This window comes from Heliangelus exortis, chromosome 3 (genome assembly GCF_036169615.1).
Source record: "Heliangelus exortis chromosome 3, bHelExo1.hap1, whole genome shotgun sequence".
Taxonomy (NCBI): domain Eukaryota; kingdom Metazoa; phylum Chordata; class Aves; order Apodiformes; family Trochilidae; genus Heliangelus; species Heliangelus exortis.
Genome location: NC_092424.1, coordinates 35,211,817 through 35,225,363, shown reverse-complemented (window position 1 = coordinate 35,225,363; position 13,547 = coordinate 35,211,817). Strand labels below are relative to the sequence as shown.

The 13,547-nt window shown below is 41.8% G+C and overlaps 2 protein-coding genes across 10 annotated transcripts in view; one reads left to right on the top strand and one right to left on the bottom strand.

Annotated features, from left to right (window-relative positions):
• Nucleotides 1-3,846, top strand: part of VPS54 (VPS54 subunit of GARP complex) — a 52,088-nt gene extending 48,242 nt beyond the window's left edge. For all 8 annotated transcript variants that reach the window (XM_071740156.1, XM_071740158.1, XM_071740162.1 and 5 more), the window contains one exon: nucleotides 1,291-3,846. In XM_071740156.1, the coding sequence (XP_071596257.1) occupies nucleotides 1,291-1,396 (106 nt within the window). In that variant the 3' untranslated portion in view covers nucleotides 1,397-3,846. The remainder of the gene's footprint in view (nucleotides 1-1,290) is intronic.
• Nucleotides 2,580-13,547, bottom strand: part of UGP2 (UDP-glucose pyrophosphorylase 2) — a 27,903-nt gene continuing 16,935 nt past the window's right edge. For both annotated transcript variants that reach the window (XM_071740166.1, XM_071740165.1), the window contains exons 4-10: nucleotides 9,883-10,068; nucleotides 8,167-8,300; nucleotides 6,774-7,071; nucleotides 5,564-5,761; nucleotides 5,164-5,406; nucleotides 4,627-4,731; nucleotides 2,580-3,682 (exon numbers count right to left, since the gene is read on the bottom strand). In XM_071740166.1, the coding sequence (XP_071596267.1) occupies nucleotides 3,575-3,682; nucleotides 4,627-4,731; nucleotides 5,164-5,406; nucleotides 5,564-5,761; nucleotides 6,774-7,071; nucleotides 8,167-8,300; nucleotides 9,883-10,068 (1,272 nt within the window). In that variant the 3' untranslated portion in view covers nucleotides 2,580-3,574. The remainder of the gene's footprint in view (nucleotides 3,683-4,626; nucleotides 4,732-5,163; nucleotides 5,407-5,563; nucleotides 5,762-6,773; nucleotides 7,072-8,166; nucleotides 8,301-9,882; nucleotides 10,069-13,547) is intronic.

Below are 13,547 nucleotides of genomic sequence, written 5' to 3'. Positions count from 1 at the left end.
TGTCTGGGGTTGAAGAAGCCAGAGGTGCATGTTAAGAAATGTTTTAAATGCTGCTGGAATGAAGAATTTTTATTCCTGTCCAATTTATTCTTGCTTGTCCTGCTCTAGCTTATTTATTCATCCTCATACTCTTCGAAAGAGTTGATCTGAAATGCTGATTTTCTGTACTTGTGGCATACTCACAAGGTAGCATCTCGTTGCCTTTGGTCCTCACTGAGTAATTTGTAAGCCAGCCAAGCACCCTGAAGAGGAGCAAGAGGCTGCAGCACCCCCGGCTGAAACAAGAGCACCCAGAGAGTGTTCAGGAACATTTCCTACTGGGGTTGTTAGCCCTGAACACTCTGCTGTGCTCTCTTCATCCCGCTCTGCCGGTTTTGTTTGATGCTCAGGGCTGGATGGTGAAAATGGATCCTTTTTTTGACAGGAGGTTCCTGGTGACGTTCTGGTGGTGTCTCTCAGCTGCAGCTGGGAACAGTAACGCCCCGGGCCTCTTTCTTCCATGGCAGCAGTTACTGAGGGTAGAACACAGCTCTCTGGGAGTGTGTCACTGGGGCCATTAGAGAAAGGAAACATCAAATGCTGGATTTTACTTGCTGCTTTTCCAGCAGTCTTCGTTGACCTAGTTTTTAACTGCTTTTCTTATCCTCATCCTGTCTTAAACTGCTTGTGTTTCTGTATTAACGGTAAAAATCCAGGCCCGTGGATCCTGGTTAATTTTTTACACTGAAAATACTTTTATGCCTATCTCTTGTTGCTTTTTGACTGGAAACACCACACTCATCTTTCTGTCATCCCCTCATCTGTTTCAACAATGTAAGAGGGATTTTAACTCTGTATAAACTGTTGCAACCAAGAGTGCTGGTGGGTAGCTGTTACATTAACTGTCTAGAATGCAGCAGCTAACGTTTCAATAATTAATATTCTAAGTTGCAATGGAATCAGGGGATTAAAGTCTAGATAAGGCTGGGATTACAGCCAGAGAGTAGAAGCTTTAATACCCAATTCCTGCTGAGTTTTCTGAACTCATTTCTTCATCTCCCTTTCCTATGACTAGTTTTACACCTAACACTCATCATATTACACACAATCACTGCTGTAAAATAAACCACATCTGTAGCTCTGTGTTTTGAAGTGATACTTAAAACCTCTACTGCAGGCATACTGTTGGAACATGCGTTGTGGTAATTGTGTGCCAGAGTCATAAAGAAACCCTGGTGGTTTTTCTGACTGCTCCAGGTGGATGGGGGATAGGTTCAGGTGCTAATAACCTTGTTGTGTTTTTCACTGCAGACTGGTTACTACAGACGTAGCTTTTTACACTGGAAACCTACAAGCTCTGAAAGGCCTTAACAACTTAGACCTAAACATGGCTGAAATTTGGGAGCAGAAGAGGTGATAATCCATTGGGAGCAGTCACCGGGCCCTGACAACAGACCAACTTTCTTCTAAGCAGCGTGACAACTGTGAGGTGAATACTTAAGACTGGAGTCCAAGAAAGGACACTATTGATAGTTGGGGAAATTAGACTCAGAGTGAGCTGCAGGGAGTGATCTTTTCAGTGTCCTTCAGCAAGAAACAAGTGATCAGCTGTCTGTGCAATGTTTTTTCATTCTCTCTGGAAACAGACTCAGGTTTCTTTGGACCAAATCCAAAAGAACACATAGCTGTAACACAGCTGTAGTTGTCTAGAATGCTCTGTATATCTTTATATTAAAAAGATGCTTTGCATTTCTTCTAGTGCAATGAAATCCACATGGTGTCCCACCTTATTTAATGATGGTACAATAGAAAAAAATCTCGCAGTTGGAACTCTGTAGAAAATGTTTTTTCTCAATGAAACTATGCTGTTCTAAAATTTATTTTTTTACAGAACTTTATATAAATAAATGTCCTTTGATTGCTTGCATAGAGGATTCAGATTTGTTAGGGAGCAGGCCTGTTTCAGGGGATTTCTCACGGCTGGGCTCTAAACTGCCATCTGAAGATCCAATTTTTCTAAGAAACTGTCAGTTCACTGAAGCTGTTACCTAGAGGATGGAGTTGTGAAAGGATTGTTAGCAGTGACAACGTTAACCGTGGGCTTCTCTTGGAACTGGAAGGCAGGAGAAAGGCTGGTGTGGGAATGGATTTTTGCAGCTACCCAACCCTGGAGCAGGCACGGCCCCTCACAGAAGGGCAAGGACAGGGAGTGTTTTAGGACTTTAATTGCTGGACGGTTCTAAAGACACAAAGCCCTGTGTATAAAGTCAGAGGAAGACAGAATTTTCAAGATTATAGGCTGCTTACACAAGGTTGCCCCATTAAGGAAGGTGCAACTGTAACTAATTTATTGAAGAGTTTTTAATACTACCTTTTAAGACTGGATGCTGCCAGTACTAAGTAAAAGTGCCTGTGTACTTCACCTCACACCTCTTTACCTAACCATAGTCTGAGTGCCTAACCCTGTGATGATGATGTATGATGGAATGGTCTACAGTGTGTGTGTGTGTGTGCCTATGGTTTCCTCAGGCAGGCATGCTTATCTGTTAGCACAACAGATGTCCTTAATTGTCAGTCAAAATAAAGCTATAAAATCACAGTTGTTTTTAAAGACCAACTTCTTTAATGATACATACCAGTGTTATACTAAGCTTATAAAATAAAGTTGTCTGCATGTAAATACAAGAGAAACATTAAGAAATCAATAGTGATCAGGACAGGGATTTCAGTTCCTGTACAAATTTAGAAATGACTCAAGAGAAGATAAATTAACATACATGGCTGTGACAATATGAACATGGGTGTCGTCAACATGATCCATTTATTGAAAAAAGAGGGCAGATCAAGGAGTAAGATATCAACAGGAAATCCAGTCTTAAATGGGATATGAAAAAGCAAACACCACACGTGGATACTGAGGCATTTTTCTCAAGTATTAGATTCTTTGGGCGAGTTTGGGACACCAACACTTCCCGCTCTCGCTATACAGAAGTGGAGGTATTGACAGCCTTACCCCAGTATCTCCCTGTACAGTTGGGATGCGACATCCCACTTGTAGTTCGTGGGGGAGAGAGAGGTTGGGAGGGTGGTGAGCACGTGAAATACAGGGGGGTTTGAACGGGCCATGGAGCAGTAGTGAAACTTTGGGTTTTCGACTGTGCCTGCCGCTTATACTTCATAAAAAGTTGCGTGAGTAGCTAACCGTGTTGTCCCACATGTGTGGCTTCACAGCTTTATATCTGCAGTTACAAGCAATTCAAAACTACTAAGTGTTAGAGGCAAGCCTCTTAACTTCTTATCAAAGAAGATCTGTCCATCTTACCTCAAGACAAACAGTATTGCACTTCAAGGTTATATTAACTGAGTTACAGAATCTCTTTAAGGACTGAAGCATTACTTACGCACATCCATTGCGCTATGTGTCTGCTTAAAAAGATAAGCAAGAGAAATTAATTTCAAATTAATACTGCAGGGTACTGTGAAGATGACAAAGCAGAGGCCCTCTGTGTACTTCTATTTCTAATTAAAAGGTTCTTCCATCGTGGGGCTGGTTTAGCACCGCAGTCTGCAGAACTGACTGTGCCCTTCCACTGACTCAGTGGTCCAGGATCCGAAGGTTGCCAGATACAATTTTGTTCTCTAGTAGAGCTCCAGCTGGGATGTCAATTCTGTCGCCATGATTCGCAATAATGATAACTGTTCCCTGGATTTGCAGAAGAGAAAACAACTCATTAGAAACTTCGGATTGCCTGGTGACTTGGAATGAGAGAGCAATGTTGTCTGGAGGACCCGTGAGCAGTAAGCTCTAACGCAGACAGATCCTGGATGCATTTAGACAATTGTTGCTGCACAGACTTTTTTTCCCCCCCAGCAAGGAAAAAAAAAAAAAAAAAAAGGTTTTTAACAAGCAATACTGGCACCACTGCCATTACCAGCATACTAGATGCTATCAGCATACAAAGGCTTCTTTGAAGAGGCATGTTTGCTTTTTTTGGTGGAAAACTGTTGTCCCCCCTCAGTAGCTGATGGCCCAGCTCACTGTGACAGCTATGAGACAAATACACAGAATGAGCTGGTACATGTGTGTGAGCATCTGAGGCTGGTAACAGCCAACACAGCTTCAAGCACTGGGGGTTGCAGCCCCCAACTTGCACCCATCTGTGTCAGCAGCTGCACTGACCTAGGCTATCACAGGACCATGGCAACGTTCTGCTAGGATTGGTCAGATCCTGAGTTAAAATTTGAGAGAAACAAATTGGCTCGATTCCAAGCCCCAGACTGATGAGAAAGGGCCTGTGGCTGTCCTGTCAGCCTTGGAGGGAAGGTGGGGTACAGGCCTTGTGGAGCCAAAGGACAAAGATCTAAGAGTTGCTTTGAAGTCATGAGGCCTGTGGTGTTTTCAAGATTCATCAGCAAACCTCAGCTCTCACTGGGACTACACAGAGGAGCAGCTGCAGCAGTAACACCTTGCACTCATTCATGAGGAGCTCTGTTCAGTCTGGGCTGCTGCAATCCTTGGGCCAGTTACTTAACTCCTAGGAATGTTTCCACCAACTGTGCTTAAAGGCACTGACTTTGGAAGGATCAATTACCAATGAGCAGAGATCAGTCATGTTTATTGCAGGAGCATTCCAACTACACACTCACCTTTAATGAAACATTCTTCCCAAATGTAACATCACCTGAAACTGTGAGATGATCCAGCTCCAACATATCTGGAATACTTTCAAACCTCCGCAAGAAATCTTGAACCTTTTGGAGAAAGGAAAGAATAGGGATGGTTTTAAATCCACGTGTGAATTAACACAAGTGTGACAGCTTCTTCAGAACCTCTGTTTTTTGAGGAATCTTCCTGGTTGAAAGCAATGTGGTAGTGTCATTTCTGTCAGTGATAACTATGAGAAACAGTAAGGGCAGTGTCCCACCAAAACTGGGCAAGCTTTAGAGAGCACACACAACCCCCTTCTCCTTCCCTTTCCTGAAGTGAAGGGGCAAAGCAGGACCCATCATCACACACATGTAGCTTGTATTCTAACAACCTAACAGTGCTTTACAAAGAACAAAAGGGGGATGCCCAGATGGGCAGAGGTAGATAAAGTAAAATTTGCTTGTTACTTATTTATTGCTACGGACTGTGCTTTTTATTCAAAGAGATAAAAACAAAGTGTAATTATAGGAGTTTACCTTTGTGAAAGAACTTCCCAGTTTGACAAGAGGCACTGTTGGGAATTCACGCTTCTCGCTCATCGTTAGAGACCCAGCATTAAGGGTGTACAGATTGGACATCACAAGCAGGAGATCTGACGTGGTCTTAACAGGCAGAAAACGACTACGAGGTACGTTTATCCCCAGAGAGTTCTCAAAACTCTTAATAGCAGCACCAACTGCAGTCTCCAGCTGGATAACATTCAAGCCTCCATCCAGAGTCTGGAAGAAAAAAAAAACCTCATGTAAACACACCCAGCAGGCAGCAGCATGCTGAACTAGAGATGAGCATAGGTCAGAGCTCTGCGTGTACCGACAGACTGGCTCATCTCTGAAGGCAGCAGAGTCTCTTTCCTCTAAAATCTCCCTAGCTGCTTACCTTTGGGTTAACAATGATCTCCATGTCAATGGCATTTTTCTCTTGCAGCCTTTTAATCGCAGACAGAGCAATCCACAAATTGTTGGTATTGAATATTTTGAATTTTGACACGGACTTGAATTCATCCACGTGTGCTTTTGGGACCTGAGCTATCTCCACCAGCCTCAGCTTGTTTTCGTATTGTGTAAGAGTGCCACCCTGCAAGGTTCAAAGAAAAGATTTTACAGTCCTGTTCATGAGGTGCCAGAGAAACCTCCCCTCACCCCAAACAGATGTGCTGTTTTGCTGGCATTTAAAGTTGAACCTGAGTGAAAACATGTTCCTTGTTCAGCTCTCAGGTTACTAATTATAGAGTACGTTTAAAGTACAGTCAGAATTGTCAAACGATTGTGCTTCAGCACTCCTGAGACAGTAAATTCTTTTCATGACAAATTTGTTGAGAATCTTCTGCAAGTGCTGCTGCTACTGAAAATCACCTTCAGCAATACTTTGCTAGATTACGGAGCAAAATCTAAATCCAGTCTAACAGTTCTGTATTTGAGGCACTTCCTGGAGAAACAAGTGGTACTTCAGTAACCCAAACTGTTCTCTTACAGTGCATTTCTCTGCTTTTATGGGACTAAGAGCTTATCTTAATATCTAAACAAATAAAGAGACAATCATGTTTCTCCCCAGGCTCATATTTAAAAGAAGAGAGGCTAAGTACAGTTACGTGACAAAATATTGCAGGTTAGAAACACAGGATAGGTGCCATAGACATCTGACAAGTTGTCCAGCCTGGACTTTGTACAAAGCCAAGCAGTTTGGGCAGCTCAGGCATTTTTCAGTCCATAGAGACAGAGCTGCTGTATCCCACCCCTCAGTGCTCTGCTTTTACCATCCCCAAACTTCTCCCCTGTGTGACAGTTTGCACACTGTTGTGCCCTGCAGCAATCCCTCATGTTTTCAATAATCAGTCAAGTCGAGGCTGTCCTTGTCTGCTTTTGCCCAGAACCTCGATCCAATTTGTTCAATGAATTAGAACTTTATAAACTTGCTGATTTTGTGCATCTCAAATTCGATTACAACTGATGTGTTAAATGGTGCCTGAAATAGCTATAAGGAGATTTAATGTATGTCTGAATTCACGAGTCCAGAAGAGATAAGAGGCTGAGGTTTTCACCAACATGCCAGGCATTCAGACCCCCTGGCACAACTCTTTTCCCTTTACCTTCACGTCCGCCCTGGTTTTGTTTGTGACCTCCATGACAAATTCACAGCGTTTTCCATTGGGTGGGTTCATAAGATGATTAAGAATGTAAAGGTCCACAGTGGCACCCAAGTTATCTATATTGGATACAAAAATATACTCCTTCCCCTCTGCGATAAGGTTATCTAGCAGACCAGAGTTATAGAAGCTGGCGTAGATATCTCCATGGCCTGGGGGATACCAGCACTCCGTATTCTCTCCTGAGTAAGACACATCCTTGGCTATTGGCAGCAGAGTCTCCTTGTTAATTCTAGGATACCTAGGAAGACAGTGGGTTTTGTTGAGTTCTCACACATGTCAGACTAACATAAAGAAAAATAAAATACAATAGCAAAGGTGCAACTGCTTGGGCTTTTTCATACAACATCTGAAGCTCTGCTATTTAGGTTATTGTAAGTACTGCGAACTGAAAAACCCATCCAAGTACTGATCTACCACTGAGAAGCTGCAGAAGGCAATCCTGCATTCAAGAATTAAAGCCACAGTTCTCCAGCCATGCTGTTAAACAGCTTTCTGCTGACACATGGGTTCAGAGCATGCCTCTGATACCATCAGCCACTTCAGAGTTCACTCTTCATAGAATCATAGAATCCTAGAGGTTGGAAGGGACCTCGAAAGATCATCTAGTCCAACCCCCCCTGCCAGAGCAGGGCCCCCTAGAGTACATCGCCTAGGAACGTGTCCAGGCGGGTTTTGAATGTCTCCAGTGAAGGAGACTCCACAACCCCCCTGGGCAGCCTGTTCCAGGGCTCCGTCACCCTTACAGTAAAAAAATTTTTTCTGATATTCAACTTGAACCTCCTATGCTCCAATTTACACCCATTATCCCTTGTCCTATCACTGGTCACCACTGAGAAAAGCCTAACTCCATCTCCCTGACACTCACCCCTTACATATTTGAAAACATTGATGAGGTCACCTCTCAGTCTCCTTTTCTCCAAACTAAAGAGACCCAGCTCCCTCAGCCTTTCCTCATAAGGGAGATGTTCCACTCCCTTAATCATCTTAGTAGCTCTGCGCTGGACTCTTGATAAGGAAGATGTTACATTTCCACCCAGAGCCCAGGTACCCTCAAAGCAAACTGGAATCAAATGGCCAGCCTCCAGTACACCATTATTCATTTATTTCTTAGAAACTGTGTCCCTCCCCACAATTCCCCCCCCCCCCTAATTTTAATACATTGCCTTTGACTCATGTTTCAGTCTTTCAGAGAGGCCCAAAATAGGACTGAACATGGGTACAGAAGACAGCATTGCTATCACAGCATCTCCAACTACAGACCCACAACATTTGGAATGTGAAGAAATGCAAGCTAGCTTTTCCTTTCAACCCAAGTGGAGAAGTTTTTGGATACCTGCTTTGATTAAAAGTATATATCTTCACACGGCTGTGACTGTATTTCTGCAAGATCTTCTTTGTGTCATCATCAGTGTTGAAGGAATTCATGAGAACAAGAGGAACATCGGTGTTGTAGGATTTGTTTAGGTGCTGAGATGGGAACAAAATGATAAATTCAGCATGTATTATTTGCTTTACCTTTGACACCTAAGCCTTTGGGAGAAATAAATTATTCGATAAAAAAGAGTGAAAACAAATGCACGAGATAAGACAGGGATGCTTATGCCAACAAAATGGGTAATAAAACAGGTTAAGGAAAATAAATCCTGGTAAGTAATAAAGATAAGGCCCGTGTTAATAAATAATTAATTTTTGGTTTTCAGTCTGCATTGAGATTCAAAATTCAAGAAGCACAACACTACAAAATTATTATTTTAAATTTTAAGCTACTCTCAATTACAAAAGACACGTTCTTCCCCAAATTACTGAAGTCTGTTGGGGTAAAGTTTCAAAACTACTGCACAGTAAGCACCTCTGAGCCTTCTTGGCAGCTACAAGATGGACAATAGTATCAAGAGTACATAATGAAATGTCACAGTGTTCATTATTTGAGCATCTGTAAAGTGAAACACATAAGACCATTTCCACATGGAGAATACAGGAAAGGAAAAAAAAAAAAAAAGAAAGAGTTTCATCAAAGATCGAGGATACAGGGGGGAAAAAAAAAACAACCCAGTATTTCAATGAGTTCAAAGCTTCGTGTATCAGATTGTCCTCATCTGCTGGGAGTGTATGGGACCATTAACCACTGCTGGTGTCAAGAGGCTTCTGCAATGACCCTTTTGAGAAAGCACCCACAGGTGGTGCTGCATTAGGGCTGCATTAGTGGGATATAAATTTAAGTCTGCTATAGAACTGTCAAACATACATGGGAGAATATCTCTGCACAAACAACAATTGAGGCAAAATCTGCTCCAAAAACTCTGGAACAAGCACAGCCAGTTTCCTATTCTAATGACTACTTTAATTATCTGCTGTAAGAGGAATATTCTACATTAAAAACATAAGATGAAATGTCCTCTCTCAGCACCAACAGCTGTTACTTTCTTTTCGTTCTTCAGAGGAAAACGCCAGCAATCACATCCAGCATGAGAGTTCTAATTCTACAAAGAACTCAGAGCTGCTGTGAAAAGCTTTGTTCTAATGCACATAAAAAAAAAAAAAACAAAAACCCAGTTAAAAAGCTAAACTTGGATTTCCACTTGGAGGAGTCTGAAACCAGCCCAGTCATGCCAGGCCAGCTCTACCATTGAATTGCTCGTGTTTCTGGGCATGATCAATCCCCACGGTCCAGGTTGGTGTGTACAGGCTGAATTGCACCATGTGGAGTAGGCAGAGTTCCACTGTCCATTGCTCCATCCCTTTCATGCCTATTCTTTCCAAAGCAATTCTCCACTAGCACTGTGACCAGACCTCATTTGCCTTTCTTCTTCCTTTTGGAAAGCTTCCACTGTGATCTCTCAAAGAGATCACAGGAGAGGAAACACAGGAGAGGAAACACAGGAGAGGAAACACAGGAGAGGAAACACAGGAGAGGAAACACAGGAGAGGAAACACAGGAGAGGAAACACAGGAGAGGAAACACAGGAGAGGAAACACAGGAGAGGAAACACAGGAGAAGCTGTGTGTCTTCCTTCCTCCAACATAGAAGGAAAAACCCATCAGAAGTTACCTCAATCTGCTGAACTGTCAGATCCAAGAAGGTGTTCTCATTCCGCACCCCAATAAGGCTTTTTGGGCCTTTACAGCCCATGCTTGTGCCTAAGCCACCATTTAGTTTCACAACCACCAGCTTGTTCAAGACAGAAGCAATGTTATCAGGCAGTCCTCTGGCCTTTATCTTCTCATAGGGCTGGATCTGTAAAACAAAGCAAAACGAAAAGAAAACAAAAAAGCAGCAGTCAGATATTTAGAAAGAAATTGCTTTCTCTTCTTCTACCCTGCAAAAACTTGGCAACAATACCTACATTTGTTTATATGATTTATGACACTAAAGTACATTTGCAAAATGAGGCTATCATAACCTCACCTGTTATAATACAAACAACCTGATTTGTTACTACAATAACCTCTTCTCTTGAGAAGTTCTATAGACTTCTTGACACCAGACACAATCAGCTCCATCCAGATGGAAAAAGGCCTCTGTCTGCTCTTCTAGCTTGAGGAAATTTCCTCAGTAATAAGGAAGAACTCTGGCTGGTCATGCCACTTATTGTCCCTTTTCCTTGCATAGAATCATAGAATTAGCCGGGTTGGAAGGGACCTCAGAGATCATCAAGTACAACCCTTGATCCACTACCGCTGCAGTTACCAGACCATGGCACTGAGTGCCACATCCAGTCTCTTTTTAAATATCTCCAGGGATGGAGAATCCACCACCTCACCGGGCAGCCCATTCCAATGTCTGATCACCCTCTCAGTAAAGAAATTCTTTCTAGTATCTAGCCTAAATCCCCCCTGGCATAACTTAAGACTGTGTCCTCTTGTCTTGCTGAGGGTTGCCTGGGAAAAGAGACCAACCCCCCCCTGGCTACACCCTCCTTTCAGGGAGTTGTAGAGAGTGATGAGGTCTCCTCTGAGCCTCCTCTTCTCCAGACTGAACACTCCCAGCTCCCTCAGCCTCTCCTCATAGGATCTGTGCTGGAGTCCCTTCACCAGCCTGGTTGCCCTCCTTTGGACCTGCTCCAGGACCTCGATATCCTTCCTGAACTGAGGGGCCCAGAACTGGACACATGAGGAGGGGGAGGCCTCCTTCTGAGCCATCTAACTCACCTCCTTAGTAAGATGCCCCCCTTCAGCTAGGCCACAATTTAAGAACACAGGGAAGACAATTTTTTTCTTCCCTGGGCAGCTTAAACTTGCAAATTTTTTTTAATATTTTGCACTGAGTTTGTCATAAGCAACATTCCTGGCAAAAGGTTAATTCTTTCACTCGGTCTGAAACAATTTGTGTTCCAACTACTACTTCAGTGTAATAATTCATCTCTCCCTGGTGTGCTACAAAGTGGAAAAGAGTTTCTACTTTTTATCCTGCTATTTTCATCCAGCTCACATTACACCTTGCAGAAAGTCGTCTACCTTGCTGACAGCTCTATCCTATAGGCTTAAATACAGAGTATGGACTACATTTCAGGCTGGTGATGGAGAGCAAAATCATGTTTGTAATGCCAGCATTCCTTGCACAAGGCATGGTTTGTCTCCTAATCCAAAGCACCTAAATCAAAGAAACAAAGGTAACACTGCAATGATAAGTATTATGCTAGAGAAAAATCAATACAATTATCCTTTAGCCTGCCCTCCTGGAGATTTTTCTTTGACGAAAATCCTTTGTGTTTCAGTGCTGTGTGTATTCTAGCAGCAAGAAAATTATTTTAGTTCTTATAAGGTGTGTGTAAGATCCACAGTTGATCTCCAAAACCAAATACATGCAGGGTAGTTTTCAGAACTGAGTTTGCTTTGGGCAAGTCGGGCCAGGATTCAAATGGAAATTCACAGTGGAAACTGGCCCAGGAGGAACATCTTGATGCAACGCCTCAAACTCATTCCATTAAGAAAAATTTCCCAGTGCTTAAAATATGTAGTCCAAAAAGGCAAGTGATAAGTTAACTTGAAAGCCTGACTTTTCACCAAAATATTTGTAACTAATAAGAAAACATTAAATATAATAGTACCAGATTCCTTGTTGAAACACATTTGTTGAACATTAAAAATATATGTCAATGCTGTTGCTTAATTTTTGGTTCAGTGAGCAGTGTTACTCAGGAACAAGACAAATTTTGATAGCTCTGATACCTACCCATCAAAACAAAGGCATACAACTAAAATAATGAGGCTTGACAAGTAAGCCTTGTAATTACTTTCTTTTCATGATTTTTTTAAAAGCTAAAATCTGCAAAGAAACCCAGGAACTTTGCTGCTTGTTCCTAGCAACTACTGGGAGTACAGATACTACCAGACTAAACTCTTCTGAGGAGAAGAGGTAACATTCAGACTTCCTTCTGACTCTATACTAAGATTCAACCAACACAATAAAGACAGAAATATTTCCAACTGGGAAATTATTAAATATTAAATATTTATATAATATAATAATTTATATAATATAATAATAATAATTTATATAATATATAATTATAATTTATATAATATTAAATATTATCCACGTTCTTGCATTCCTGCCTACCAAGTAAGTTCAGACTTAACTGTACTTCTCCATTCTTCAAAAGCTGCAGAGGTTCCCCATGACAAAACCCTGTGCAATTAAGGGGCTTCAGGAGTAGTGCACAGATTATCCTAAGTGTGAAGTTATTGTTTTGTAAAAGTAACAATGGAAGGGATAATCTTATGTATTTACAGTACCACTTTCCATCTGAATCACAGTAGCAGACCTTGTAGTTAAACAGGTTTTATTCCACTTTTTCAGGAGACACAAAGGCAAACTGAGTTATCATGGCTCAGGTAGCAGGCAGTAACACAACCACTGCTGCAGTTATCTGCTAAAAATAAGTTCTCAGAGAAACAAATTAACTGATAAACAAAACAGGTGCTGTTGGCATGAAGTTTCCCATTTAATCTGCTTTCTATGTTAGGCATAGAAAGGACAAGCCATTTCATTCATTGACCAGCACAAGGATTTGTCAGTAAAATATTTATAGAACAGTAAAGGACAAGGGAGTGGAAACTTGCAAGCCAAGGCCTTAACTTGAACACTAACCTTCAGACAACCAGAACTTTGATCCCTGGAAACTGACCTACGTCACCACAACTTGATTCACACATCTGAGAGAGCCAGTTTTCAAACAAGGTTTAGAGAGGGTCCCAGAATTTTGACAGATAGTGTCTCAGTTCCAACTTTTTATCATATGATTATGAAATACACCACACCACTTAGACAATAATGCATTACGCATGTAAAAAGAATACTAAATCAAAATGATCTCTCCAGATCTATGCTACCTTGAACTGAGAATTAAAACCAGCCTCCTTCCTGGTTAACTGGCTGGCTAAAAACAGCTCTCCAAGATCCCTTTATTAAAAAGGCTGACAGTTTTCAAGGTGTAACTTATCTTAGGCCTTCACATCTTGTTGCAAATGCAAATTCCTGGGACAGACCAACTAAGTTACTGAAGGTATCTTAGTTGGACCACTCTGCTAGGGAAGCAATATGGTAAAATCTCACTATTCCAGCTTTCCCATATGAGCATGGGGCAGCATTTTAGGCAAAAAGATCCCTTTATCTAGCAGTAGCAAGAAATTAAATAACCATTCTAATCAAAACCACGTCTTCACAATTAGTCACACAGTGCCTAGAGATAACAGGATTGTGCCATATATTTC